This window comes from Aptenodytes patagonicus, chromosome 9, assembly GCF_965638725.1.
Source record: "Aptenodytes patagonicus chromosome 9, bAptPat1.pri.cur, whole genome shotgun sequence".
NCBI classification, from domain to species: Eukaryota; Metazoa; Chordata; class Aves; order Sphenisciformes; family Spheniscidae; genus Aptenodytes; species Aptenodytes patagonicus.
In genome coordinates this window covers 18,305,283-18,331,978 of record NC_134957.1, presented here as the reverse complement: position 1 = coordinate 18,331,978, position 26,696 = coordinate 18,305,283, and the positions used below count along the sequence as shown (strand labels likewise).

At 40.8% G+C, this 26,696-nt stretch overlaps 1 protein-coding gene across 6 annotated transcripts in view; it reads right to left on the bottom strand.

The window, feature by feature from the left end:
* GRIA3 (glutamate ionotropic receptor AMPA type subunit 3) overlaps positions 1-26,696 on the bottom strand; it is a 161,602-nt gene that overhangs the window by 71,334 nt on the left and 63,572 nt on the right. For all 6 annotated transcript variants that reach the window (XM_076347331.1, XM_076347330.1, XM_076347326.1 and 3 more), the window contains exon 4: positions 14,290-14,477. In XM_076347331.1, coding sequence (XP_076203446.1) covers positions 14,290-14,477 — 188 coding nt within the window. The remainder of the gene's footprint in view (positions 1-14,289; positions 14,478-26,696) is intronic.

The following is a 26,696-nucleotide window of genomic DNA, read 5'->3' as shown; positions in this document are numbered from 1 at the left end:
AGTGCTGAGTAGAGGGGAAGGAGCACCTCTATTGACCTGCTGACCATGCTAATCCTATGCAGCCCAGGATGCTGTTGGCCTTCTTTGCTGTGAGAGTGCAGCACTGGCTTGTGCTCAACTTGTCTGCCAGGACCCCAAGATCCTTCTCTGCAGAACTGCTTTCCAGCCAGGAAGCCTCTACCCAGTCTGTACTGGTGCATGGGGTTATTCTTCCCCAGGTGCAGGGCTTTGCATTTCCCTTTGTTGAACTTCATGAGGTTCCTCTCCGTCTACTTCACCAGCCTGTCAAAGTATTGCAGCACAACTACCTGGTGTATCAAACACTTCTCCTAATTTGGTATCATCTGCAAACTGGCTGAGAGTGCGCTCCACCCCATAACCTTCAGATCATTAATAAAACAGTATTAGCCCCAGTACCTTTAGGGTACTCTAAATAGTAGCTAGCCTCCAGCTGGCCTTTGTGTTGCTGATCACAACCCTCTAAGCCCAGCAGTTCAGTCACTTTTAAATCCACCTTCCTGCCTCTGTGGGCTTTGATTTTAAAGAGTCATTGAAAAATACAAGCTAAGAGGATATGCTTGAACTTTTACCTAGAGAAGTAGCTATCATGATTTTGGCAGCAGCAAAAAGAAAACTACCATGTCCGATTAGTACCTGTTTGGAGGTCATCTTCCCTTCAATTGAATCCACTGCCACCTGGTCAGTTTAGTCTGTTTAATCAAAGTTATTTATCATCCCTTATTTATAAACGAAAAAAGAAAGAAAAAATTAGATCACAAAAGTACAGACTACATCATCTACAGCTCAAAACCCTGGTATTTTATGAGTCTATTAGATCTTTCCATAACATAAAGTACTGATGCTGACAGGCAGTATTGCCACAAAGAAGGTCTAAAGATTTTTACTGTGCTTTTCATACCTGACAGGTGGCAGAAATATGCCACTTAAATGGAATGACAGGCAGAGCTCTGACCTGCTGTAATGTGTCTTTCCATTTCGACCACATCTGGGAACAATGAGGCAGTTTAACTCTAGAACTCTTCTTTCCTAGGTTTCAGAAAGAGAGCAAGAAAAATGAGATTTCCTATAAGCTCAGAGTAAAAACGATTTTGTTGTCTTTGTTGAGGTTATTCATGCATTAATTTGGATTCCACTTTTGCAAAAAGCCCACATTTAACTTCAAGCATTTCTACAGATTTTTAAGTATATGTGTATGTTTCTGGGACAGGAGAGCTTAGCTACCTCCAGGTGAGCAGTAATGTGCCTTTATACCTTGCTATAGAAATACAATTATGACACCTTTGCCTTCAAAGCAGTGTGCAAATGCCAGAAGTGATGGCATGATTCTTTCTTTTCAGCAGCAAACAAGCGAAACAGATAAATGGACTCAAGTAAAAAAAAATTCAACAGCATCGTCAGGATCAGCTATCAGTGTTGATAGCACTTCGTGGGAACAGCATGGATATCAAACACAGCAACAACTGTCTGAGAAGTCTAAATTGTTGTGGAGCACACTGTCTTCTCTCCTGGGTATCAGGTCAGGTGTTTTCTAGTTTCTATCCCTATTGATAGCATTTCTGTTCTGAGGATGGAGTTACTTAAAGCTTATCTCAGACCTGAGCAGCTCCTACCTGATATTGGATTGAATGATTGAAAATTTGTGCCCTGTGATGCAGCACCCTATTGGACCAGTGGCACTGACTAATTTGGTCTTCAGGACACACTTAAGAAAGGAGAGGAACAGAGTATCAGGGTGACAATCCAATTAGTTCAATAAAAGCTGAAGTCAAGGCCCAAAAAGTTCTTGTCAGTATGTTAGCAAGGATGTTTAGCTTATCTTGAGCGGCATCTGCAACGTACTGCATCTCAGTTCTGTTTCTACCACTCAGGAAAAGGAGAAACTGAAGAAGCCCTTCAGCTGGAAAAGAGAGTCCTCTCCCTGGCTTCCCTCCCACTCCTGTAGACCCTTGCTGCAGTGGGGGAGCTGCCCATGGGGCTTGCAGACACTGCACTTCAGTTCTCTGGGGTCAGTGCACTGTTAACAGCAATGCAATTACCTTCTAAAGTGTTATCATGTGGGCAAAGGCGCAATAGCATTTGACAGCCATACATAATCATTCCTCACTATGTTTACTTTGCACAGGTCACCCCTTGTCATGTAAATTTTCCAGATAGGAGTAGGATAAATAGGAGGAGAACAGAAAACAAAAGCTCTCCTGAAATGTGAACAGGATTTTCCTCATCTAACCAGATGCCATAGTAAAAATAAGATCCCTTGTAACCTCAGTAGATCCATTTAAATTTGCAGTGCCCACTCCCCTGCTTTCCAATACTGCTTTCTGCTCCTGCAGAAAGAGCGAGTTCGCTTTGATGATTATAAACACTAGACAAAGCTCGATCTTCCCTGAGTAAATTTATAAAAAACAGCTTTTTTGGTGTCATGATTTTGTCTCTTTCTATCACACCAACACCACCAGCACCAACATATGAGGTTCCAAAGGGACCACAATCCTGCGGTGGCAAAAGATACGTAACGGCTAGTGGTAGTCTGTCACAGCCAAACAAGTGAAGTTGTCCTGCCTTTAACTCCACGGAAATAAAGCCATTTCCATGTTTGGTAGAAGTGGCTTCCCTCATTCAAAGGGTCAAACCCTCATGATTATACTTGTAGTGCAAACCCAGGGAACGCGATTTATTTCTTCACTTAGTATTAATGGGATGGCAATTTGGCCACCAGGGATTGTGATGCTGTAAAATATGCAGTAAACAATGATTTCATTTATATGAAGAATGAGTACTGTATTAAATTTGAGTTAAATATTAAATGAAGAATGTATTAAATATTAAGATGAAGATTCTACACACGCATTATTTGTTGCAGATAAAAATAACTGCATATATAGTTGAGATTAATTCATCCACCATTTCAGAGGCTTCATGTCCTTTAGGGAATGTCACAAATCCATACACAGTCCCAACTGCTGGATTTTGTATGTTTGTGCAGTATTAAGAATTTTACTTCCATGCAACTGCCACCTTGTACATTTGTGACTACACCTCATAACCGAAAACCTACTTTCCTCTATAGCACAGTATCAAGATCATTTGTTTTGGCTTACAAAACATTCTTCAAACAGCTTTTGGCTCTTCTGCAACGTATCTCTCATGGGAGATAATTTCCTAGAGAACAGGAATCTCCTAGAAGAAGGGGACAAAAATGTGCATGATGGAAGCAGGGATCTGAGATGCCTTTGAAGCATTTTATTAAAGTTTTTCCCTCTCTGGCCCCCTTCTTGTGCCCTTCTCTCCCTTGCTTCTCTCCTTGATGATAGTCACATCAAGAGTGAAATTTTACTTTTAGGCCACCTCCAAATAGGTGATGGTTGTGCATGTTAGTCCTTGGAGGGTAATTAAATGCAGCATCTGAAAATTGTACTGTACTTCGTTCTCCCTCCATATGGCTAAACTTTCTCTTCCCATAACTAATCTGACATTTACTGATTGAAGATTGTGTAGTGGAATATGCATTTCATTTGTGCATAAAAGGTTACATTAGATATTACTTAGGAAAAAAATTACAAACTGCAACATAGGTTCTAAGGGCATGATACTTTCTCCTAATTTCTTTCAGTGTGATAACAAAATTTTCTGTGAATTTTCTGTGCCCTGAAACAATTTTCCTAAATTCATTTTCCTTGGTGTGACTTAGCAATATTGTCAGATTAACTAATCTGTTGGCACAGTTATTGTTAAAGGACATATTCTACTGCAAAACATCAGACCCTGGAGGACACTGAGATGAAGAGTTTTATGATCCCTGGTAACTGACATTCATAATCACTATTTACTCTTTAAATTAATTAAATAAACTTTTATTTGTATCAAAATCTCCTCTTTGTTTAGCCAGATGAGAACAGTGTTATATCTCTCAGGACTGCATCTCTCTTCACAAGTCATGTCCTGCAATACGAAGACCTTCACGTCAAAATCAATCAAAACTTAAGCAACGCTTCATCACTTGAAGCTATTTCACTAAAACCAAGGTCAGATATGGGGGGTTGCTACAATCATAACAAAAGTTCTTTGTAGCATATGAAAGGGATACTAAAAATTGCTGAGACCTTTGCCTCTTATTTTGCCAAGAAATTCTCAAGAGGAGATACTTGTTCCCAGAGAGCTTCCTTGAAGAGATTTATGTGTTGTAGAAATTTTTAATTAGTGAATTCTTTAGCTTCTTGAGTGAGATTAATAAAGGAAAAATCCAGTTGTGTTCTGGAGGAATTTTTACAGTTGTATTTATGGGAAGTAAATGACTTAATTAAATATGTTACTCTGCAGCAGTAATTTCCACACATAGGTAATTTTAGCAAGGAGGCCACATTTTAATTGTCTACACAGCTCTAGTATATTCTTTGAGAAAGATCCTCCCCTGAAAAATATTCATAATGGAGTGATTTTACATCCAAGGTAATTTCACAGAGGTTCCAGTACTTTCTCAAGCCTCTGTGAAATCTTACCTTCAAAACTCATCTGAAATTTGACATGGAGACTTCAGATCTCATAAAAAAACAACCAAAACCAAATGTGTACAGGAAATTTCAAATCACAATGAACTTTCTGTGTTGAGTGTCAAAATTGCTTTAATTCCACACTGACAAACCATGCTACGGTACTCTCCTCACTGGTTTCATCTTCTAGATCTGCTGGTTCAGTGTTGTGTCTTCCTCCCTCTTTCTTGGCTATAACCCTTCTCAGGTCAGACACTACCAGACGGTCAGCAACCATGACACCAAGGGATTTGCGTTATGTTCTCTGACCTGACACAATTTTTTGGTATGATGTTCAACAATTACTTGGGTCTGAAGCTTTTCGATGTACTGTTGTCACCAAAGCTTCAATGACTTTTTTGAAGATGACTGATTTGGTAGTGTATTTGGGACTCTGCAACTTCTGTTTCTCTACATGGATCTTCCAAAGAGTCCAGGAAAACTGAAGCTCCTATTAGCTGATAGGAATGGTACACAGAGAAAGATCCTCGCTGTATTCTGTCTTCCTACTGCTTCTGATAAATTCTGAAATATTCATCTATCTTGCATCTCACACCGTTAAGGGCCACTCTTGTTCACCAGTCAAGGCCCTGTGGAAATACATCTTATGCTGCTTAAGCCTCAGTTCACCACCTCTGAGAAGAGACATGAGGCTTTGCTAACCTGAGAATGAATAGGTATCGCTGCTATCTCTGCTCCAATACTCTAAAGAGCCCAAAAGAATAGGAATTTATGTTAACTGCTCAGATGGGTAAGCTTCTCAGCAACCATCACATGCTTTTCACTGACACACAACCACCTTTTCAAGACACCAGTATTTCTTAGTCAATTCTTCTTAGCTCAGAAAAGCTAAGCAAACAAGGGCACCTGGCCGTACTACTGGAGTTGATTGCCTTTCCCTAGCAACATTCATGGTTAAATTTCCTTCAATCTACAATGCAACCAGCTCCTATCCCATGTAACATGGTCCCATCAAAATAACATCCTCGTTTCCAACTTCACATATGCTCTCTTTACTTATGCTACCTCCTTGCTTCTCAGCAGTTGTGGATGCTCTCATTGTGGACCTCAAGGCCACATCAGGTATATCAAAATCAGCACTATCAAAACTGACTTCCAGACTAGCATCCTTCACTAAGTTTCACAACACCTAAAGTCATCTTCACAAAGGCTATTAACATAGTAATCTTACATTTATTCTTACTTTTCCAAACCTTCTGCAGGAATCATAAATGCTTCAACGCTGTCATACAGTTTGAAGGCATATCCACATCATTAACAAGCAGCTCTTTAGTGATCTTTGCATCGTGTGCCTAATCCCTGTGACACAGGAGATGGTATCTAACTGTCCTTTTTGGCTTTCAATACTGTGAAACTGTATGTTGAACATTCTTAAGAGTACACTCTTGCAATCACAGGTAAACATAAACAATGCTCATTTCTTCTTCTCATATCCCACAGGGAAAACGAAACTCCTTCCATCTTAGCTGCTCAAAATATAAAAGGATGTATATCCATTGGGGGAAGACAGGAAGAAATTAGGTAAACTGAGGCACAGAGTTTTCTTTTTAAAAATACATAAATTTCCCATTTTCTCCACACTTCCCATCAGCATGTCAGAGTAAAATCCCACTATTACTCCCTGGAATTGAACAAGAGACCTTGGAAACAGAATTCTGCTTATATAAACCATTACTGCATGTCAGGATCACTTCAAACTACTATTTGGATATAACCCAGAAGTGTCGCAGTAATTCAGTCCCAATGCTCATGAGAATCTTTTGGAAGGAGTTTTGTACTGCAGAGCACTGCCTTCAAGCAGACCGAAAAATACTGAATAGTAGCCATTCTTTTTTTTTTTTTCCTTTTGAGCATTTCTTTTCCTTTTTAGATGCCCTATGAAATTAAGAAAAAAAAAAATCAGTGCAACCTCCTCTAGGAAAAACAAGGTTACTTTTTCTTATACTTTTTATTATAAATGGAATTGTACTGTGACTAGAATTGCATTCAGTTTGCTCTTTTCAATGCTGCTTCCCTATAAACAGCGCTCTGCAATATTCCCCATGTAACTTGGTGCATAAACCATGAACCAAAAGAGATTACGAAGAGTTAATTTATTTTTACTAGACTTAGTCTATGCAGCAGGGGAGGCTGTTTTACTCATATGAGGTAATAAAGTTATAGCAATATTTTTCCTTTCTGATTCTTTACATGCATTCTCCCAGGATAGAAGATACTCAGGGTATTTTTAAGGGTCTATGTATATTGTTGATAATTTTATTCATTACACGTTTTGGAAGAACGAGCTTCCAGTAGTACATATGCCATTATACCTACACATGCATGCCCATGGTGTGACACAAATAAATTCAATTTAGTAACATGGGCTTTTTTTAAGCCTGGGAACATTAACTTCCTCTAAAATTGTTATGCTGTTTTCCATCCTACTGGTTGCATACTGTGGGATGAGTTTGTATTTGAGGTTTAGTTGATGACTTATAGGGCCCCATTCTTTATAAATTTAGCCCAGGCTACCCCTGGTAGCTTTAATCTGCTCCACAGAGGCCAGAGGAATTGCACTGGTATGAAGGTGGGATAAGAAACAGGAATCACGTATGAATGTATAATTACAAGCAGTGAGTGATTTGCACTGGGATGGTACTTTGCCATATTATAGCCAGATCCAAATCCATCTGTAGCCCAGAGCAAATGCACCATAGCTCTGTATCACACCTAGGGACCTCATATTTAGGGACTTCCCCCTGCGAGGCTGTAGCTATCAGTTGCTAGTGTCTTATATACTGCACCGCCAGCATCTGGGCTAAAAAAGCCCCGTGGGGTGGTCCCCACTCTGAAAATCTTGCCATTTGAACTGTAGTATAACAGTGCTCTACGAAGTGCACTTGGGAACATCTTGGTTCATGAGGGGCCCTGAAAAGCACCAGTGGTTCTCTTCCTCCCGCAGATACATGATTCATATCGGACTGAAGCCATTAATCCTGGCTTAGTCAGCTGTGAAAAAAAGACATACGCTCTTGTGCGGCTTTTCTTTTACTGAGTTAAGACTTCTTCCCTTGTAAACGAACTTATGAGACACCAGAACTATCACGCTGTCTCTGGTGATGTACAACGCCTGTTTGCACAGTGGTATTGTGCTATTACTATTCATTTTGATAGTGTGTTTCCTTCCTCTCCCTGCAGTTGGCTCATCTGAATTGTTGCCAAGATGGTTGCCTTGGAAACTAATTAAGGAAAGCCTTTGGTTAGAAGCAGAGTTTCAAGCATTAAACTATTTGAGAGACAGATGCAGAAATTAAGGTAATGTCTGCTAAGATGAAAGGGTTTATCCTTTATATGAAGAAGAAAGAGCCACATTAAATGCTAGGACTGTAACAAAGCAACTTCTATACAACACTGATTTTTAAAACCTGGGAGATGTGCGAGTGAGGGATTTTAAAATCAGCCAGGGGCTTAGAAGAGGTGACAAAGATTCCCAGAGCTATTAGGGATGGGGAGATGGACAAATACAGTGGGACAAAAACCTCAGGAGATCACATGTTGAGCAAATTCTAGCCAGCTCTCCCTTCCCCTCAAATACTCTGTATCTTTAAAAGACTTGTGAATGTTGTTTTTGAAAAATACCAGTACAGTTAATGAAAGACCAAATCCTCTCCCCACAGTCCAGGTGTGGCATGAGCAGCACCAGTGTGTACATTTGCTTCCAAAGTACATCAAATGCAGGAGTGAGAGGCTATGGCAAATGGCCCTCAGGCTCAACTTTTCTACTGAGACTGTCAACAAGGGTAACAATTAGTGCCAGCTGCAGAAGCAGCTCATACGATGTGGACACAGGCTAAATAATGAGTGGGACCCTCAGAAGGCTTTCTAAGGGCAAACGCACATGCACAAATTCTGTGCACTGAAAAGCTGCAAAGAAAGGCGAACTATGCAGCAAGTTGTGCTTTTACAGCTACCTATTAACTGAAGTTCAAAGCAAATACAATCTCTCTATGAGCACAATGGTATCAATTTAAATATTGTCTCCAGGATAATGTTCAGGATAATGGTTGACTCTATACTTGCAGCAGCGTAACTGAGAGAAGATTTTGGTTTTCTGTACATTTAATGGCAATGCAGAGGTTGTCATATAAATATGCCTGTAACTGCATAAAAGCATACTACAAATGTTGTGGTAAAAATACGCAAAATATCAAAAGCAGATGCACGTGTGTGCATTGGTGTGTGCATTTATATCCCATGAATTATCATAAAACATAAAATGAGTAATTGCTACAATCACATAAAAATAAAAACTCTAATGGTGACTTCAGGTTCATATGCCTCTGGCATAAGAAACCAGAGTTGCTTGGCAGCGGTCTTCTACATACAGCAGCTTGCACATTTATGGTGAGACATTTTGTATTAATTATTATTATTACTGATCAGATACATTTAAAACTGTGCTTTAATGTCTTTTGAACACTTTTAAGCTTTGTGTGCCATTATCTCAGTCATTCTGCAGGATGACTAATATTCTGTTAAATTCCTGTCATTTGGAACCTGCCTTGCTTTATGAAGTCTGGATGACAGCTTTGGAGAGACATTACTATTTACAAGCTAGAAATTCTCTCCTCAGGTATGTGTGAAATGTGCTACATGTGGGGCAGATTAACCCAAGATGTTACTTCTCTCTGCTTTAGCAATCCATCTCTGGCCCTTTACTAGTTTTACAGCTGATAGGAGCGGGCCCTTTAAGGTAGATACAGCTGTCGCTTTTGACATATGCCTATTTTTTACTTACCTTCCACTAGCTACGGTCCTGAGGGTGACTGACCCTTTCCTCCCCACACGCCCATACGGACCTGTGAGCTGCTGAAACTCTCTGGATGTGAAGGGAAAGAAGTGACCTTTCACTCTGCTTTAGATCCTGGTTTCAACAATACTTATGGGCACCTAATGAAGAAATGTCCTAAATTTTAAGTTTCTAGTTCACTGGAAACGTAAAAATGAACTGTACCAGTTTCTGAGTGATGTTACACAACACTGTACATATCAGATACTCTCTCGGAGCCTCAGTTGAACCCCCTCCTCTGCTCCGCACAGCTCCATGCAGAGGATAAAATCGGGCTGTGACACGGCCGTGGCACCGAGCCCTGGAGAACGTGGCAGGGACACACTGCTCTGGAGGCTGTGCTCCATGCAGCTCAGTACCTTCAGAGGACACGGCATCACTGGGGTTCATAAGCAAAGCAGAAGCTGAAGCTACCCATAGCTCTGCTCCTCCTTCAAGTGTCCCCCTGTGTTTATAGGCAGTTATTATATTTTTAATTGCTACAGAGGACACAGGCAAACCCACACCAGACTATCTGTTTACAACGTAACACATAAACCAGGAAGCTTACATGAAAGCGGTGTTGATTTTTTCACTTACATTTTTCCTTATTCTTGTTGGTTTTAATGACTATTGGTCAACCGAATACTGCAGGTTTGTATTTATTCTTATGACACCCCAAATGTGAAAGCTGTTGTGCAGTGAGCACACTCTTCTGAGATCTGAACAGCTCTGCAGAGGGATGCAGCTGTAGCTGTACTGAAAACCTGCAGACCATCTTCCTAATCTCAAAATTTCAGACTCAAAGGTCAAGACATAGTCACCACTTGCACTGGACAGAGTTCAGTCTATCAGATTACCCCTTTTTAATCCTATGGATGCTTTACTTCAAGTCTTCTTTGACAGTTTGACTGTCATTGTAGAGTTTTGGGGACTGCATTCTCTACTGCAATATTGCTTCTGCTTTGTGAGATGCCTCCACTCAATACAGACATTGCCTTGGAGCCTAACCTTTATGACTATGTTTGGAGATAGTGTCCTTTTGATAAAAGCATGCAGTCTCTGGAATAAACAGGTCTTTTGTAAAGTTTCACCATTTTGATCCTGAATGGAGTTTCTTCCTCCTTATTTTCCCTCAGGAGATTTTCTTCTAAATGGACATAAAGGCACTCTAGTCTGAAATTCAGCTTGTTATCTTGGGAATAAGAAAAACATATTTCTTAACTCAACAACATGTCTCTAAATACATAGTTGAACAGGCTAAAGCCTACTGTTAGTTCTCAGAAGAAAATGTTCTGTTTATGAGAACAACATTTTGTATCTATCTGTGAAGGAATACTGGAATATTTTAGCATCAGGGACAAGAAGTGTGGGGAGCTTAAGAATTCTGCATGACATAAGTGCTGCTATCTGTATGCTTGAGAGGCCACTAGATGATTAAATTGGATATAGTTTTGTTGTGCAAGGAGGGATATGGATCCACACGCTCAATGGTTATAGAATGTCCTGGTTTCAGCGGGGATAGAGTTAATTTTCTTCCTAGTAGCTGGTACAGTGCTGTGTTTGGGATTTAGTATGAGAACAATGTTGATAACACACTGACGTTTTAGTTGTTGCTAAGTAGTGCTTACACTAGTCAAGGACTTTTCAGCTTCCCATGCTCTACCGACTGAGAAGGCTGGAGGTGCACAAGAAGCTGGGAGGGGGCACAGCCAAACTGGCCAAAGGGACATTCCATACCATGGGACGTCATGCTCAGTACATAAACTGGGGAAAGCTGGCCGGGGGGGCCGCTGCTCGGGGACTGGCTGGGCATCGGTCGGCGGGTGGTGAGCAACTGCAACATGCATCACTTGCTTTGTATATTCTATTATTATTATTATTATTATTATTATTATTATTATTATTATTGTTACTATTCCATTCTATTTTATTTCAAGTATTAAACTCTTCTTATTTCAACCCACGAGTTTTCTCGCTTTTACTCTTCCGATTCTCTCTCCCATCCCACCATTGGGGGGGAGTGAGCGAATGGCTGTGTGGTGCTCAGGCGCCGGCTGGGGTTAAACCACAACATAGAACTATAGGGCAAATGAACAAACAGATGGTAACTTACGGAATGACTATTAATCTCTCTGCTTCCCCTTACTCTGCAGCTGAAGAGACAGGGCCAGAAGTGATTTGGGCAGGGTATCCACCTCTAGGACACAATATGGGGCCCATCACAAGATTCTCTGGAAGGGGAAAGAAACCAGATGTGCTGCAGAGTGAAACCTGGCACAAAACAGGTTACCCAGGCAGGGTAGGAGCTGAGGTGTCCTCTTTCCCCTACCTTACATTTACATACCAGGGGGAGACAGCTGGGAGAGGTCCTTTCCTGGGTACCAGCCAGCCCTGAGAAGAGAAATACTTCATATGACAGGTTTCAGATCTTGGAAACATAGGGACATACAGATGTGCCAGATGCTAAAGGCATATGGAATACTCAAGGTCACTGACTCACATGTCTGTTTGTCGCTGGAGGAAGGTACAGAATATTCCAGCAGGACCTGAAGTCTCTGAAGAAAATCCTCAGATGCATAATTGTCTTTATATAAGACTACACTTTTGGAAGAGAGGTATACCCTGGTTTGAACCGGCTGAAAAAAGCATCAAAGGAAGAGAACTGCACACACTGACCAGCCTGATACAGGAGAAGAGGTCACTCTTATTTAATCCAAGCACTAACACAAAGCCATGATATGTGGTTTCTGGAGCAGAGAACTGACAAGCTTCCCGAATGGCCTGGCCAAGAGCCCAAAAGTCTGATAGCAAACTCATCACATGTGTAGACTGTTTAGTGGTTTACAGTCTGTTTATTTCTGCTACGACTTTTGTTCTTGAGTAAGTCCTATTTAAGCTTCTGAAAACCAGGGTCACTGGCAAATGCTGCTGTTGTCCCTGAGAAAATGAAATGGCAGATGCCACACATCCCCACAGTGACCACAGTAAACCCCCTCTCTGGATGGAGGCATCACTCCCAGAAGGTGATGGGAGGGCTGACCTTTGAAGACATGCTCCTGAGGAGGCCAAAAAAGGGAGAGGGATGGAAAGGCAGCTGGGCTGAGGCAGCCTATGCCAACCCTCTGTGGGACAGAGTTTGTCCATCAGTACCCTGCCATAACAGGTAGAGTGTTTTGGCTTTCCTTTGCTCTCACTGGGAAAAAGCTCTTCAAAGCCACCTGCAGTTGTGCAGTCAGCATGTTGTTAACATAGAATCATAGAATCATTGAGGTTGGAAAAGACCTCCAAGATCATCGAGTCCAACCGTCGACCCAACACCACCATGCCCACTAAACCATGTCCCTAAGTGCCTCATCTACTCGTCTTTTAAATACCTCCAGGGGTGGGGACTCAACCACTTCCCTGGGCAGCCTGTTCCAATGTTTCACCACTCTTTAAGTAAAGAAATTTTTCCTCACGTCCAATCTAAACCTCCCCTGGTGCAACTTGAGGCCATTTCCTCTCGTCTTATCGCTTGTTACTTGGGAAAAGAGACCGACCCCCACCTCGCTACAACCTCCTTTCAGGTAGTTGTAGAGCGCGATAAGGTCTCCCCTCAGCCTCCTTTTCTCCAGGCTAAACAACCCCAGTTCCCTCAGCCGCTCCTCATCAGACTTGTTCTCCAGAGCCCTCACCAGCCTCGTTGCCCTTCTCTGGACACGCTCCAGCACCTCAACGTCCTTCTTGTAGTGAGGGGCCCAAAACTGAACACAGTATTTGAGGTGCGGCCTCACCAGTGCCGAGTACAGGGGCACGATCACTTCCCTACTCCTGCTGGCCACACTATTTCTGATACAGGCCAGGATGCCATTGGCCTTCTTGGCCGCCTGGGCACACTGCCGGCTCATGTTCAGCCGGCTGTCGACCAGCACCCCCAGGTCCTTTTCCGACAGGCAGCTTTGCAGCCACTCTTCCCCAAGCCTGTAGCGCTGCATGGGGTTGTTGTGGCCGAAGTGCAGGACCTGGCACTTGGCCTTGTTGAATCTCATACAGTTGGCCTGGGCCCATCGATCCAGCTTGTCCAGGTCCCTCTGCAGAGCCTTCCTACCCTCGAGCAGATCAACGCTCCTGCCCAACTCGGTGTCGTCTGCAAACTTACTGAGGGTGCACTCGATCCCCTCATCCAGATCATTGATAAAGATATTGAACAAGACCAGCCCCAAAACTGAGCCCTGGGGAGCACCGCTCGCGACCGGCCGCCAACTGGATGTAACTCCATTCACCACAACTCTCTGGGCCCGGCTGTCCAGCCAGTTTTTGACCCAGCGCAGAGTACACCTGTCTAAGCCATGAGCCGCCAGCTGCTCAGATGTTACTCCCTCTTAGCTGAGCAGACTTTCTAGACTCCACACAAAGCACTGACTTGACTTTCTAAACTGCAATAAAATGCTAGATTTGAAATACGCAAATCCAGAGCTATCTTTCCCCTCAATGGTATGCTATCAGCAAACACAGCTGGCTAAAAAGAAGACAACTCACCACTCCCTTGAGCAAACTGGCTGCCTGGATTTAAGTACCACACATATTTGTGAGATTTTTAAACTAATTTTTGAGAAGATAACAAGGGAAGCAGAGGAGATGGAAGGAAAAGCCTAAAACCAATAATTGTTCAGCTATCAACCTGGGGTCCACCATTACCGACTTTCCCTGCAGAAACTTAAGTCATTGCTTTACAGCGTCAGGTAGGTTCCATGTAAGTGCTGCCACCAGCTATGAGCATCACTGAGGCATTTTAATTTTACTAGGTAACCGGCCAGTTGTTGGGACTCACATCTCAAAGGATATTTAATTCATTTCTAGAAATAGACAGTTCTGGAAACATTAACAATGTCTGTCACAGAGAGATCACAATTTCTGAAAAGCATATACCTGTTCCAAAATGGTGTTGATTCTGTCTACTTCACAGTCAATTAAGTATCTTTTTTCTTGCCGCCTGTCCATCTCCTCTATAATTCTTCTGAACTCTTGAACATCCTTTATGCTTCCTACAGATCTGGCTGTCACTTGCCAGTTGTTTTGTACTGCTGCTTCCATAATCGCCTGAAGAATGGAAAATCCTGTAGGGGGAAGAGACAATGCAACCATTTAAAAACAGAACAAAAATAAAAACTGTTTTGAATGTTTGACAAAGGGTTCACAAAAACTTGCATCATCTAAAGGGACGCAGACTAGCTAATAGCCTGCAAGTGCTTCATTACTTGAGAAAGCAACAGCGTAGGGACCAGTTTCTTCTTTCAGCTATGCCACTGCCAAAGTCACTGACTTCAGCAGAATTGCTTTGCGGTATATTACTGTGAGGCGTATCAGAATCTGTCCAATATATCATATTATGATCCTCTCAGGGATGTTTATGGTTGTGCTGGGGTCCGTGCCAGCTAAGAATAGGAGCCTGCAGCCATTACTTGGGCAAAAGTCCATCAGCTTGAAGAGCCGGACAGAAGGGGTAATTTGCCTGTACAGACTGCAGCAATGGGTCATTAACTGGCAAAGATCCAAGCACTGCACAAGAATGCCAATTAAGTCATTGCACTGGTTACTGGAGCCATGAACCACAGGAGAATATTTTACTGATACTCACTTTGATTTCAAAAAATGTTTTAAAATATGGAGTCTAGCAGCATTAACCACACTTTCAATGCTTTCATTAAGGTAATACCAACTCATTTAGCAGCCTCAATGGCAGAGAGAAGCAGCACAGAATGACCAAAGACTGCACAGTGGGAAATTATACAAGCAAACAGAATTTGGTGAATTACCTGTTTTGATTCAGGATATTAAAATTTTTGCATAGTTCTAATTGTTTCGAATCTGGGCAGATGCCAATCAAAGACAGAGGTCATCTACTTCAAGCACACACAGTGGTTTCCAGTGGAGTTTCTTTGTACAGAAGCATCCATGTGAGCTGTGTTTCTGTCCAGATAATTTGTTTGCAAAACTTTCAGTCCAATCATTTAGTCATACTGTGGATTTCTTATCCACAGCCAGATTTGAGATGTTCAGAATGTCTTCACACACATAAACACACAAACATACAGGATCAACAATCAATGAATTGTGCTCTGTGATAACCAGTCCCCTATGCTTCTGAAACTGAAAGGAGTTTGAGCTACAGAGGAACGACGTGTTCACTGCTTCGGATTATACCAATAGCTATTCTGAACTCAGATATCATTGTAGGGGCATACCGATAACAAAGAACTTGTGCTGCTGTCTGATCTCCCGTAGCCTGCTGTAAATCTGTAGTGGCTGTCTGAAGCCAGAGGAGCTGCATCATTACCTCATTACAGACACAAACAAGAAAAGAGTGTGATTTTTCTAGATTGCAGTTAGATTATTATAATTTACCATGTGACTTCCTTAAGTCACTCAAATGCCCTCACTTTCCCTGTGCAGCCGCCTTGATTCTTAATGTTTTTCTTTGTATGAATGCACTTTACTATCCCATGAAAGCTGGTGACAGTTAACATGTACGCTGGTTGGGAATTCTTTCTGGCATCTTCTTTCCCCTGAGACTACTGAAAGGGAGGCACTTACATATGTATAGCACAATGAACTCAGTCTTCCTTAACATCATATTTTACAAAAATGGCCGTGATGTCTGTGACAGCATTGTGATTCCATTACATGTAGGAGGAAGATCTAAGCCTAAGATATTTGGTTGGCTGCAAACGAGGAGTTTTGATGTGGGAACATAAATACCACTAATGGGGATTTACAAATGCTTTGTGTACAAAGATGTGCTTTTAAAAAATATGATTCCACTAAGTAATGAATATTTACAACTTTGTTTCATCATTCATATAATGTCTAAGCATGAACCTTGAGCCTGCCGTAAACAACAGAAAACAGTCCATAAGTCTATTTTTTTCACTCCAAACTGAACAAAATGGTTCAACATATTATAAAAAAAAGACACTTTAAAAAAATCTGTAGCTCTATTTTTTGCTAATAACACATACAAAACTTACAAATTGTCTCAAGGAAAGAAGTGAAAATGAACATGCTGGAGAGCAGATGCCATTGGTTGACTGCCATGCACCCGGTTTCAGTTAACACTGCGTCAGAGCTCGCTTTGTCAAACCTTGAATATCTCAGAAGAAAGCTGGGCAATTTTCCTAATTTTGTGCAATTGCATGTTTGTGTGGGTGTGAGTGTGTGTGTCTTTGCATGCATGTGTATTAGTCAGTGGTTACCATTTCAAGAAAGAGAAGAGCAAGGTTACTCAGCAGCCTTTTTCCTATGCATGAAAATACAATTACTGTAATCTTAAGTGTGAAAAAGTTCCAGAGCGTCACCATTTCTGTCTTCTCTACCTCCTGTTTCTCCTTGTCACACCAAGTCTTTACAGTCACAGTCCCCTCTACCCTTGCCAGTTCTTGAAATCCTCCCTATGGTCACCGTCTGTGCTATGCCAGCTCGCCTCTCTTGGGCCCTCTCCCTCTCCCGTCCTCACTTTGAGAAGTACCATTTGCCCTTCCTGTGACAGGTCATTTGGCCAGTCCTCTGACGACCTTTACAAAGCCCCTTCCCCTTGCTTTACGAAAGCATGGTTCAAACCTCCTGCTTTTAGGAATGCAACACACTCACATCTTCGCAAATATGCGTTGCACTGTTCCCAACCTCCAATCTCTCTCCATGCCTATTGCCTCCAGCGCCATTTACTACATTTTACGTTGTTACCCATTACGTGATATTTCTGTAAACAACATGTTCCAGGCTCCAGCTGTACTCTACCATTAAGAGAGCTGTTACATAAGCAGTGTGATTGTTTAAATAAAAGGACCATTTTATCTTCAAATGTGAACTTTTCTTTCTCCTTAGCATAACAATGCAAGCTGTGACAGTTCGGGGGTACTGCCTGGGTAACGAATGGGGAAATTATTTTCCCTGTTCTGTGCATGTCAGCGACCAGACCTGTACACTGAGCTTTTCCATTCCCTACCCTCCAGTAAACATGCCGTGTGAAAGCTTCACAAGAGATGCTTGCCCCTGAGCACCCTGGAGGTGCTGAACTCTCATGGGTGCCTCTCATCTCATTCACCCTAAAGGAAACCAGCTAGCCATGGCAACTATCTCTATTTTGTAGTTCTTCTATTGTCTGCATCAGATCTATCCCAGAAGACTAGAGGATTGATAATTCATTACCGGTCTGTGAAGAAGCCATGCAGGAAAGGCTTTCATTAATACTGTTGCTGGTTTATACTACTTCAATTGATAAAGCAAAAAAATATTAGATAATACAAGAAAAACTGACATCCTCCTAGAAGATGACAGCAACGACATAATCTCAAAACAGGTTCATAATGCCATTACTAAAATTCAGAGGTTGTTCATTCTATAGTCATTGACACAAATACAGACAACAGGAAAAATCCAGTCAGACCCCAATCTGATCTTTCAACCTCTTTTTTCTTGGTCATGCCTTGGATGTAAAAAAGCAGCAGGATGGAAGGCATGCATTTTTCTGGAAGCACTGCTTCTGAGGCTAGCTCGTCTGATGGCACCACATCCCTTCACTGCACTACGTTATTAATGTGTTGGCATTACTGATTTACAAATACATCTGGTCACACGATGGCGATGTCCATACTTGCCAAGTCATGTAACAGACCCATATTACGTTTTGGTCCCTTTTAGCCACGTACTGGGGAGGGGTTGCTCCTGTGATCTTTGAATGCAATCTCACAAGTCAATCTGATCTGCACCTACTAAAAGCTTAGACAATCCTGGGCTTAATATTCAAATGTGTCATTGTCTGGCTTATTCTTAAAATATTGATGATTTAAAAGAGCTAACCCTCATCTAAACAGTCTGCAAAATGATTGGTCTGGAAGTAGATACAGTAATACAACTAGAACACAAGTGCCCAGCTTACCTCTCAGTGAGCTGAAGCAAGTATTTTGAGTTTTGCTGACTGAAGCTTGCAAAGAGGGAAAATATTCAATATAAATTTCCCTCAAAGCAGGGAAAACATTAGTTGTTGCAATGCTATCTCTGTACTTTAAACAACCCAGACAGAATTACATTCTAGGCAGTCCTCCCTGTAGCTGGACTAAGAAACAAATTCACCCAGTATCTTCATACTTCTGCCAGGGAAGCAAAGCCTGTACTTCAGTCTTTCAGATCATCCCTTTGATACAAGCATCTCTCAACTGACCCTGCTGACACAGGTGGAGAGGACACTTCACTCTTTTGCATCTATGAAAGCTCATGAAACTTTTCCCACATCCACATAAGTAAAATTCATCTGAGCAGTTTGCTCAGCCATATGAAGTTTTAGGTACTACATCATTGAACTTACTCCTGTTTAAGTAACAGCAATCATTAATGTGTCATAAGTAAAAGACCACACTGGAACATCTGTAGTATCACATGAGACCTCGCAGTTGGCACCAAAGTACTTACTGAGAAAAAAATACCGCTTACGTAAATCACTTTTTTCCTGAATGTTCCTGATAAGATCTTGGACCTTAGCCTCCTATTAGAAATGAAAGAGCATTTGCTTGCAGTCCCTCTTTCTTTTGCCTTGCTGAGTACCAAAGATCTTTGAGGGGTATATTTTCCTGGCATAGAGCATGCTTGTGCCAGCTGAATGAACATCAGCTCTGCTCTGAATACTTGTGTTTTGAACTATGTATCTGGGACATGATATGAAGAACTCAGCTTCTAGCCTGCGAGTCAACTTCAGGGATTTAAGTGTAGAGCTGTGTTTGACAAAGGCACAATGAACTCATCAAAAAGGAGGCCATCAAGGCAAGTGCTTCCCCAAGACAAATACAAATTCTATGACACCAGCTTACATTTCAAGCGTATCAGAGGTCTCTAAGTTGAGATATACTTTGATATTCTGTGTGTTTGGCACTGAGCCTAGCACTAATTTAAAAGCAAACAGATCAACATGGTAGGTGTGAGTAAAAAACAACTAGCCAACCCAAAACACTCCCCATCATTCAAAATCCAAACATCTCAGGCAAGTATGCTTTGCATAACCTATGTCTGCTTAACAATTTTATAGTGGGGGGAGAAGCAAGGAACAAGCTACTAAACTAGTCACCAGTAAGAGATGCAGCAAATGACTAGTACACTGGAGTGCTCTTTCAGTCTAACACATGTAAGTTCAAATTATTAAATAAAAGTAGAATAACTGCATTCCATCTATTTTTGACCTGATCACTTCTATCTGGTAACCAGCACGTAAAGTGTTACACTCCATTATTCTGGTAGCAGACAACCTTCTAGACCAAGTAGCAAACACACTCTAACGTTATTTTTTTCTTCTGCTTTTTCTATTCAGTAAACCTCTAGCTTCCCCTGTACATATATTACATTATTGCAACCTGTCATCCATAAACAGAGAAATCTACACAAATAATAAGTCACCTTGGTTGAGTGAATATGAACTTGCCTGGCTCTAAAGGAGAATTTACAGGAATCATCTGGCCCGCATTTGCTCAGGATGGAATACAGCTAAACATGCAGGAATTCAGATCTGCTGAATGCAAGACTTTTTTTTTTTTTTAATGGCTTTTTCTGAACGCATTTCACCTTGATCTGTTCTTTCATAACAACCTTACATCTAACTCACCCCTCATTTTACTCAAGTTTTAGGTCAGTGCAACTCCAGTGTTTTTGAATGAAGCTGTGCCAGTGTAAAATGAGAGTAATGTGGTAAGGGATCAAAGAGTACAATAACCAAGGGCAGACATAAAGATGCTGTAAGCAATGCTGTCACTTCCGTAAGGGGACTTATTCATATGACTTTCACAATGATGTGGGCAAGTCTCCTGGTGTAGGACAGATAGGTGTACCTCAATACAACAATATCATCCAAAGTTTATCGAAAGAACTGTGTTCTAGTTTTAGCTTTGCTATGCAAATCTTTCTTTAAAGAATTTCCAAGGGAATAATAATTGATTATAGCTTCTGGATGCAGATGGGTAACAAAACAGGTGAGATGGGAACACTTTAAAATCAGAGTACGTTCTGCTTGAGGAAAATATAACAGGTAAACAATTGTGCAAAGAAGGCAGAACTAGCACAGAAAATCAGAGAAAGGAATAATGTATTTTGAGAAGTGACAGAAGGTGAAGAGCATTGTGTTGTCCAGTGGGCATGGGCTATAGGGTATCCTCTGCGTACTTATTACTAAGAACTCTTGATAGCGATGCTATCAGAAAGCTGACAGAGGTAGTAGTGAGGGCATTCTGTCACCAGAGGATGCTGAGATCTGGGAGATATGGGCCTAGGAGTAGTGGAGAGCCCTCTCAAAGGCAAAACTTTTTTACATGCCAATGGCAAAATTGTAAAACTACATTGGCATTAAAAAGTATTAACTTCCAAGCTTTAGGAGATCTGAATTTAAAAAAAAAAATTAAACTGCTTAAGTACAGAGAGACCTCATCTGTGAAGCTCTACACTGAGTTCAAGGCTTTGTCTGTCCAGCAGAGTTGAAAACCTAAAACTATGCAGTAAGCACAGTACTGTTACACATACAGTGGGATGCAAATCTAGGGAGTTCAATTCCAATGATATTCCTGCCCAACACCAATTTCCCTGAGTGGCCTGAATTCTCCAGCAAGGCCATGCTCCAAGTGACATCAGCAAATTCAAAATAAACCATTTGCTGAGTACAGTCCTGCATCCTACCGGTATCAGGAAGCTAACACCATAACCTTAGTACAGTATCATAGCCTTGCCTAGATGCAGCCTTCTGCAGTGGCTTCTTTCCCTTCTATTCACCTTTGAGCACTTCTATCCCACGACCACACTGTTTTGCAGCCTCACTTACTGCCTTTTGTACGGAGCAAGCTAGAATGAGTCCACACCAAGCCTTGCTGCTTGCAAGAGACCAGCCTTCAGCTGAAAAGCCTTTGAATGATATAATCAGAATAGAAGTTTCTCTGGGTAAAAAAGAAGAAACCAAGATACACAGCTATTACCAACCACTTCGTTCAGATCATCAGAGCTGGGTTTTGTCATTACTCCCGTGCACCGGTTACTGAAGAAACCAGGTCTAGCCACTACGGATAGAAAATATCTCAGCCATAATCCTCTTGATGTCAGATGCCATAAAGTTGACCATAGCGAGGCCTAATTGAGATCCTTTGGCCTTAGTCTGTCCTTAACTTCAGGCACATTTGGATGACAGTCTCTTAGATTCTCTTTCTAGTCAAGAGAGATGCTGTGTAATTTTTCTGTGTTTGCAACATGCGTGGAAATCAATGGAAGAAAATACATAAAAGAATGAAGTTGTGTAAGGCATCATCATGTAGGTATCACTCACAACCTTTACCTGCAATTGAAAAACTAAAAGACAACAAAAATGCCAGTGTGTTGACTAGCACTCAACTGATGAGGCTAATTACTGCATGTTAAAAATACATATCTAATTGTGTTTACATATTTATCTCAGCAAAAAGATTCTAATTAGGAATCACAGAGCTAGCAATTATCACACTGGAAAAGAAAACCTAACTTGTCTGCAAAACAACTGCAGCACATTTCATGTGAAACCAGTTCTCAAAGAGAAACCTTACAAATACCAAAATCAGAGCATGCGCAGATGTTGCAAGACGTGGAGAATTTAACTCATCTTTTGGTGCCAATACTGACTTTGAGGCGATATATTTGGCCTATCGTATGACTTGGCGAAAAACAGAAAATGACAAGCCACCTGATAAATAATGCAACAGTGTGCTGCTGCTCAGTGACGAGCCAAGCTGTTGAACTACCTTTCCCAAGGCTTGACTGTGGCTGGTCTGAGCGAGGTGGTGCAATGAACGCTGTCTTTATTTCAGAAACGAAAGGTCTGCTCCTGTATATAATGCTAACGCTGGCCTTCCCGCTGGCACTGATATGGCTATACGGATTTCCTTCCTCTTTTCAATGAGCCTGCAAAACTCCTGATATATCTCTGCCTTAATGACACATTTTAGCCCAGCCTCATTGTTTCAGAAGTACATCATACGTGGGCCTGTATCTCCCACAGAGTGGTCTACACTTAACACAAAGCAGTGCACTTCACACGAGATGTTTTTGTGTCACTCAGCTTTCAGAAATTTCTTACAAAAACATTAATAAAGTTAACAACAATGCTAAATAACGCTCAAAGCACTGAAAATTAACAATTTATTGTCAACATTCCCATATGAAATAGGCAAATAATGAATTTGACATAAAATAAAAAAATTATTTGGCCTATCCCATGCAGAGAATTAGTAATAGAGCCAATTTTCAAATTCAGGTTCTCCTGATTCATATCTAGATTTATTTTTATTTCAAGCTGTAACATAGTTGAACATATACTTTTAAAGATTCCTATACTGCCTACAAACACGCTAGCTACTGAAATTATATAGTAAAAACACCAGTATGGTATCTCAGAATACATTTTCCTCATATCTTATTTGCTAGAGTAAATTGAATAGCTACCTCGCCTCGAGTGAACTGGGATACTGATGGAAAGCGTTATTTATTATTCCAGGTAAAGTTGCACAATCGTGACACAATTACAAATAGAGTTAAAAAGGAAAGTATTGTGTGGAATTATGATCCGAGAAAGGAAATAAAAATGAATTATTTTTTAAGCTTAAATAACTTTTTTAGCCAAAAGAGAATATTAGTGCATTTATTCTGTTATAGCCAATAAATGTTCTGGAAAAAGGAAACTTATCCACCTATCAACAGCAGAGGATTTTGAAAATAGCTAAAACTTGGCCTCACATATCACTGCATTCATCTAAAGAGCTAAAAATGTAATTTCAATGTATGCTGCAAACTTAAAATTATTGACAATACAAGTTAATTCTTTGCCATGATATGTATAGGGTTTTTAGCATGAACGTGCAAGAGTATTGCTGACTGCCTTCTCTTAAAAACATGTCTGGAACTGCTGAGTCTAAAAAAATGATAAATATTATTCCTTTGAAGAAACAATCACAGGAGATTATGGTAATCGGACTATGAATTGAAATACATATTCATCACAAAAAAACCCTGGATTCACTGCAGATAAATGTCTTGGAAAAAAATTATGCTAGTTGAATTGTCCTCAAACATAGTAAAATTTCTATCTGACCTTCAGTCAATCATGTTAGAAAAATATTTATTCCTCTCCCTAACCTTTATCTACACTTTCTGTTTCTCAAACTACCTGAGCAAACAAATCTTTTGCCTCCGAGAATTTTCATTAACAGATGCTATCAGCCTTTCAAAGTCTCTCTTCATCAACATCTCACCCTTTGGTATCCAGCATTTTAATTGCCCTTGCAGCTGGAATGTGTCTCATGTCTCAACCTGTAAGTTAATTTCCTTTTATTTATTCTGAACACTAAAAAAAAACATAGCAATCAAAAGGTGAGTACCGATTTTAAAAATATTCTGAAATTTAAATGAGTTTTTATGATAATATAAATGATAATTTATGGATCCATACTCACAGTCTGCACATGTGTTTCTTTTTAGTCACTCAGTTGGCTGTTTCTGCCTTTTTTTGCCAATGGCTAGTAACAAGGAGCTTTTATATAGCATTACTACCTATATTTTTTCAGTACAAGCATTTCTCTTCATAACAACAATGTATTCATTAATTACATGGCCTCATACTAATTCGAAACAGGTCTGCATACCTCCTAGACTACCTGGCAATGCAGATTTGGTCTGAACTGGGCTTGAACATACAAGTGTAGCTCTACTGCATTGACCAGAGCACGGAATATATTATCTAACCTGCTTTATACTGATTCTTCCTGTAGTGAGGCCACAGAATGACAATTTACAAAGTTAGCAGAGAATTAGCATGACATCAATAGACAGCACCTGACCCAACATAAAGCTTAGGGGTAACAAGTTACCTTTCAAAACATTTCACACAGATGAGGTGGCGGAATGAGGATGTACTGGTTCAGTGCTCTGTATCAGTGACCTAACACCATTACTTCTTGCAGCATTATGTTCTGTGAATCAAAAAGACCTGGTTATTCTGCGGGATGGTGACACACAACCTACAGCGTAGAGACTACCCATTTGCAGACAGGAAATTCCTGGGTCTTTACCTGCTATTGAAGAAAGAGACTGAAGGGGAAACAATGCCTTGCTTTTATTATCCAACCTTATAACCCTATTTGAATATTAGAGGTCTCTTTCATTGTATCAAAAATCATTAAGAATTTTAGCATTAGCTATCCCTTCTCTGCTAACACATAGAATATTTTTTGTCTGCTGCTTTTTATTTTTCAACTTCTAAATACAGGGGTTGGAGCCAGTAACCTCAGATGGGCGAAAAAAACCCAGATTTAAGCAGCTGTGGTCAGTTACTGAATATGCTATTCCTGATTTAGCTCAGGAAGGCAGCTCAGATGAAATATTAGGCTGGACTATACAGAAATGTGCAAACATTTCAGCGTAAATATTTGCTAAGTAGAGACAGGAATGTTATTCAAAAGTCTAGCTCTGGCTTCATCTCTCCAAGTTTCGATGTGCTCAGTTGGGGAAGGAAGGAGAGGGAGCGCGTTCTTGGAGTTGGCTCCACACATCAGCAAGGGTTGGGCTTCAGATCCAGACTGTTCTACAGCATCCAAGATCATTTGTGACTACAGCACTCCCCCTTCCAGGACTTTTTTCCCATGGATTGGATATTTTTTTTCCCCCCCTACGGTGCCATCCCATTCATTTTTATGCTCCACAAATGGAATTTGCAGAGGAAGGCATAATGCGATTTTGATCTATCAAAAAAAAAAGGTAACATTACCTAGGCATGGGCAGAGTTTGTCTAATTTACTGCTCTGGTAATTGACGGTTTAGAAATACCAGCATGATGGGCTTCACAGAGAAACCGGACTCAGGGAATAACCTATACGACTTCAAAGGCAATTTCAGCAGAGGCTCAACCTTACCATACTTGACCACCTTGGGCAAAAACTGGTCCTGCATATAAAGGATCTGCTGATAGACGGGCATATACCCTCAAAATTTGTCCCAAAATTAGCATAATGGAAGTGTACACTGCTGGATCACCATGAACATGGAACGATATCAATAAAAGGTTATGCATCCTTCAAGAATTAATGGCCACTAGACCTTCGTTAACTGCTGCTGGACTATACACCCATATATACCCATGACTATACAGCAAAATCACTGAACACGTAAAACCATGTTTCTTAGTTTTATATTATCAATAAACACAAAGAAAAAAATCTTGTTCTTGCATGTGCACATGGTAAATGGTAAAGATTCTGTGAAAATGATCTAGAAATGGTAATGACCAGAGTATTTTAAACAACTAATACTTTTGCCTACGATCCTCTCAGAAACGGGCTCATTCACAGTGCAGCATAGGTAAAATTTTCACAGGTATCTGCCTTTCATTTTCAAAAGTGACTTGGGTAGGATGGTAGGAGTAGGTTTTCAGGGGAAATTAAGATGCAGATGCTGAAGAATCTCAGCACGTGGGGCACCTGCGCTCCACTGACTGAAATGGCAGTCAGGCATAGATCTCATTGAGATGCTTTTCACAATGTGACTATGTGTATGTTGAAACCCTAAATACCTCTGAAAGACCTGTCCCGTGTGCCTTTGGAAATCACTTATGAAAATAGGATATGTGCTTCTCAGAACATGTACTCTGTGGCCTGCTTAAAAAGTGGCACAGAATTCTCTACAGGATACACTGTTAATTAGTTATTTCATTGCAACATGTTCAACAAGTGCACAGATAAGGACTGCCTGACTAAATGGGATGTATACATATCTGAGACAGACTATCAATTATTAGCTTGAAGAAGAAAAGGGAGATAGAAAATTCCCCTCCAAGGTTGCAGAGTGGTAGAGTATCTATTACAAAAGGAAGGGGTTGCATGTAAACTGCAAACTCCCTGTTTTTGTAGTTTCAAACAAAATTGTTCTTAATGTTTTCTCAGAGTTGTTTTGTAAAATTAGGAAGCTGTAACAAACACGTCCTTGGGACCAGCCAGCCTCAGTACTCCAATTATGTTGGGCTTTGCACCCAATTACGCTGCCAAGTGTTTACTATTATTTAAAACGTTTATATGCTATTTGAATATTCAATCCAATATTCAGCGAAACAAAAGAACTCTTCTATTCCATTTGTTTTGATATTATACTGATGCATGACTACTCTTCCATGGCTCCAAAGCCTCACAAATCTGATTGCGTGGTTAGCACACTACAATGATAACATATGCAAAAAGTTTAGTATTGTCCAATCTGAAGGAGAAAATGCACAGTGAACGGTACACACAGCTAGAAGCACAAGC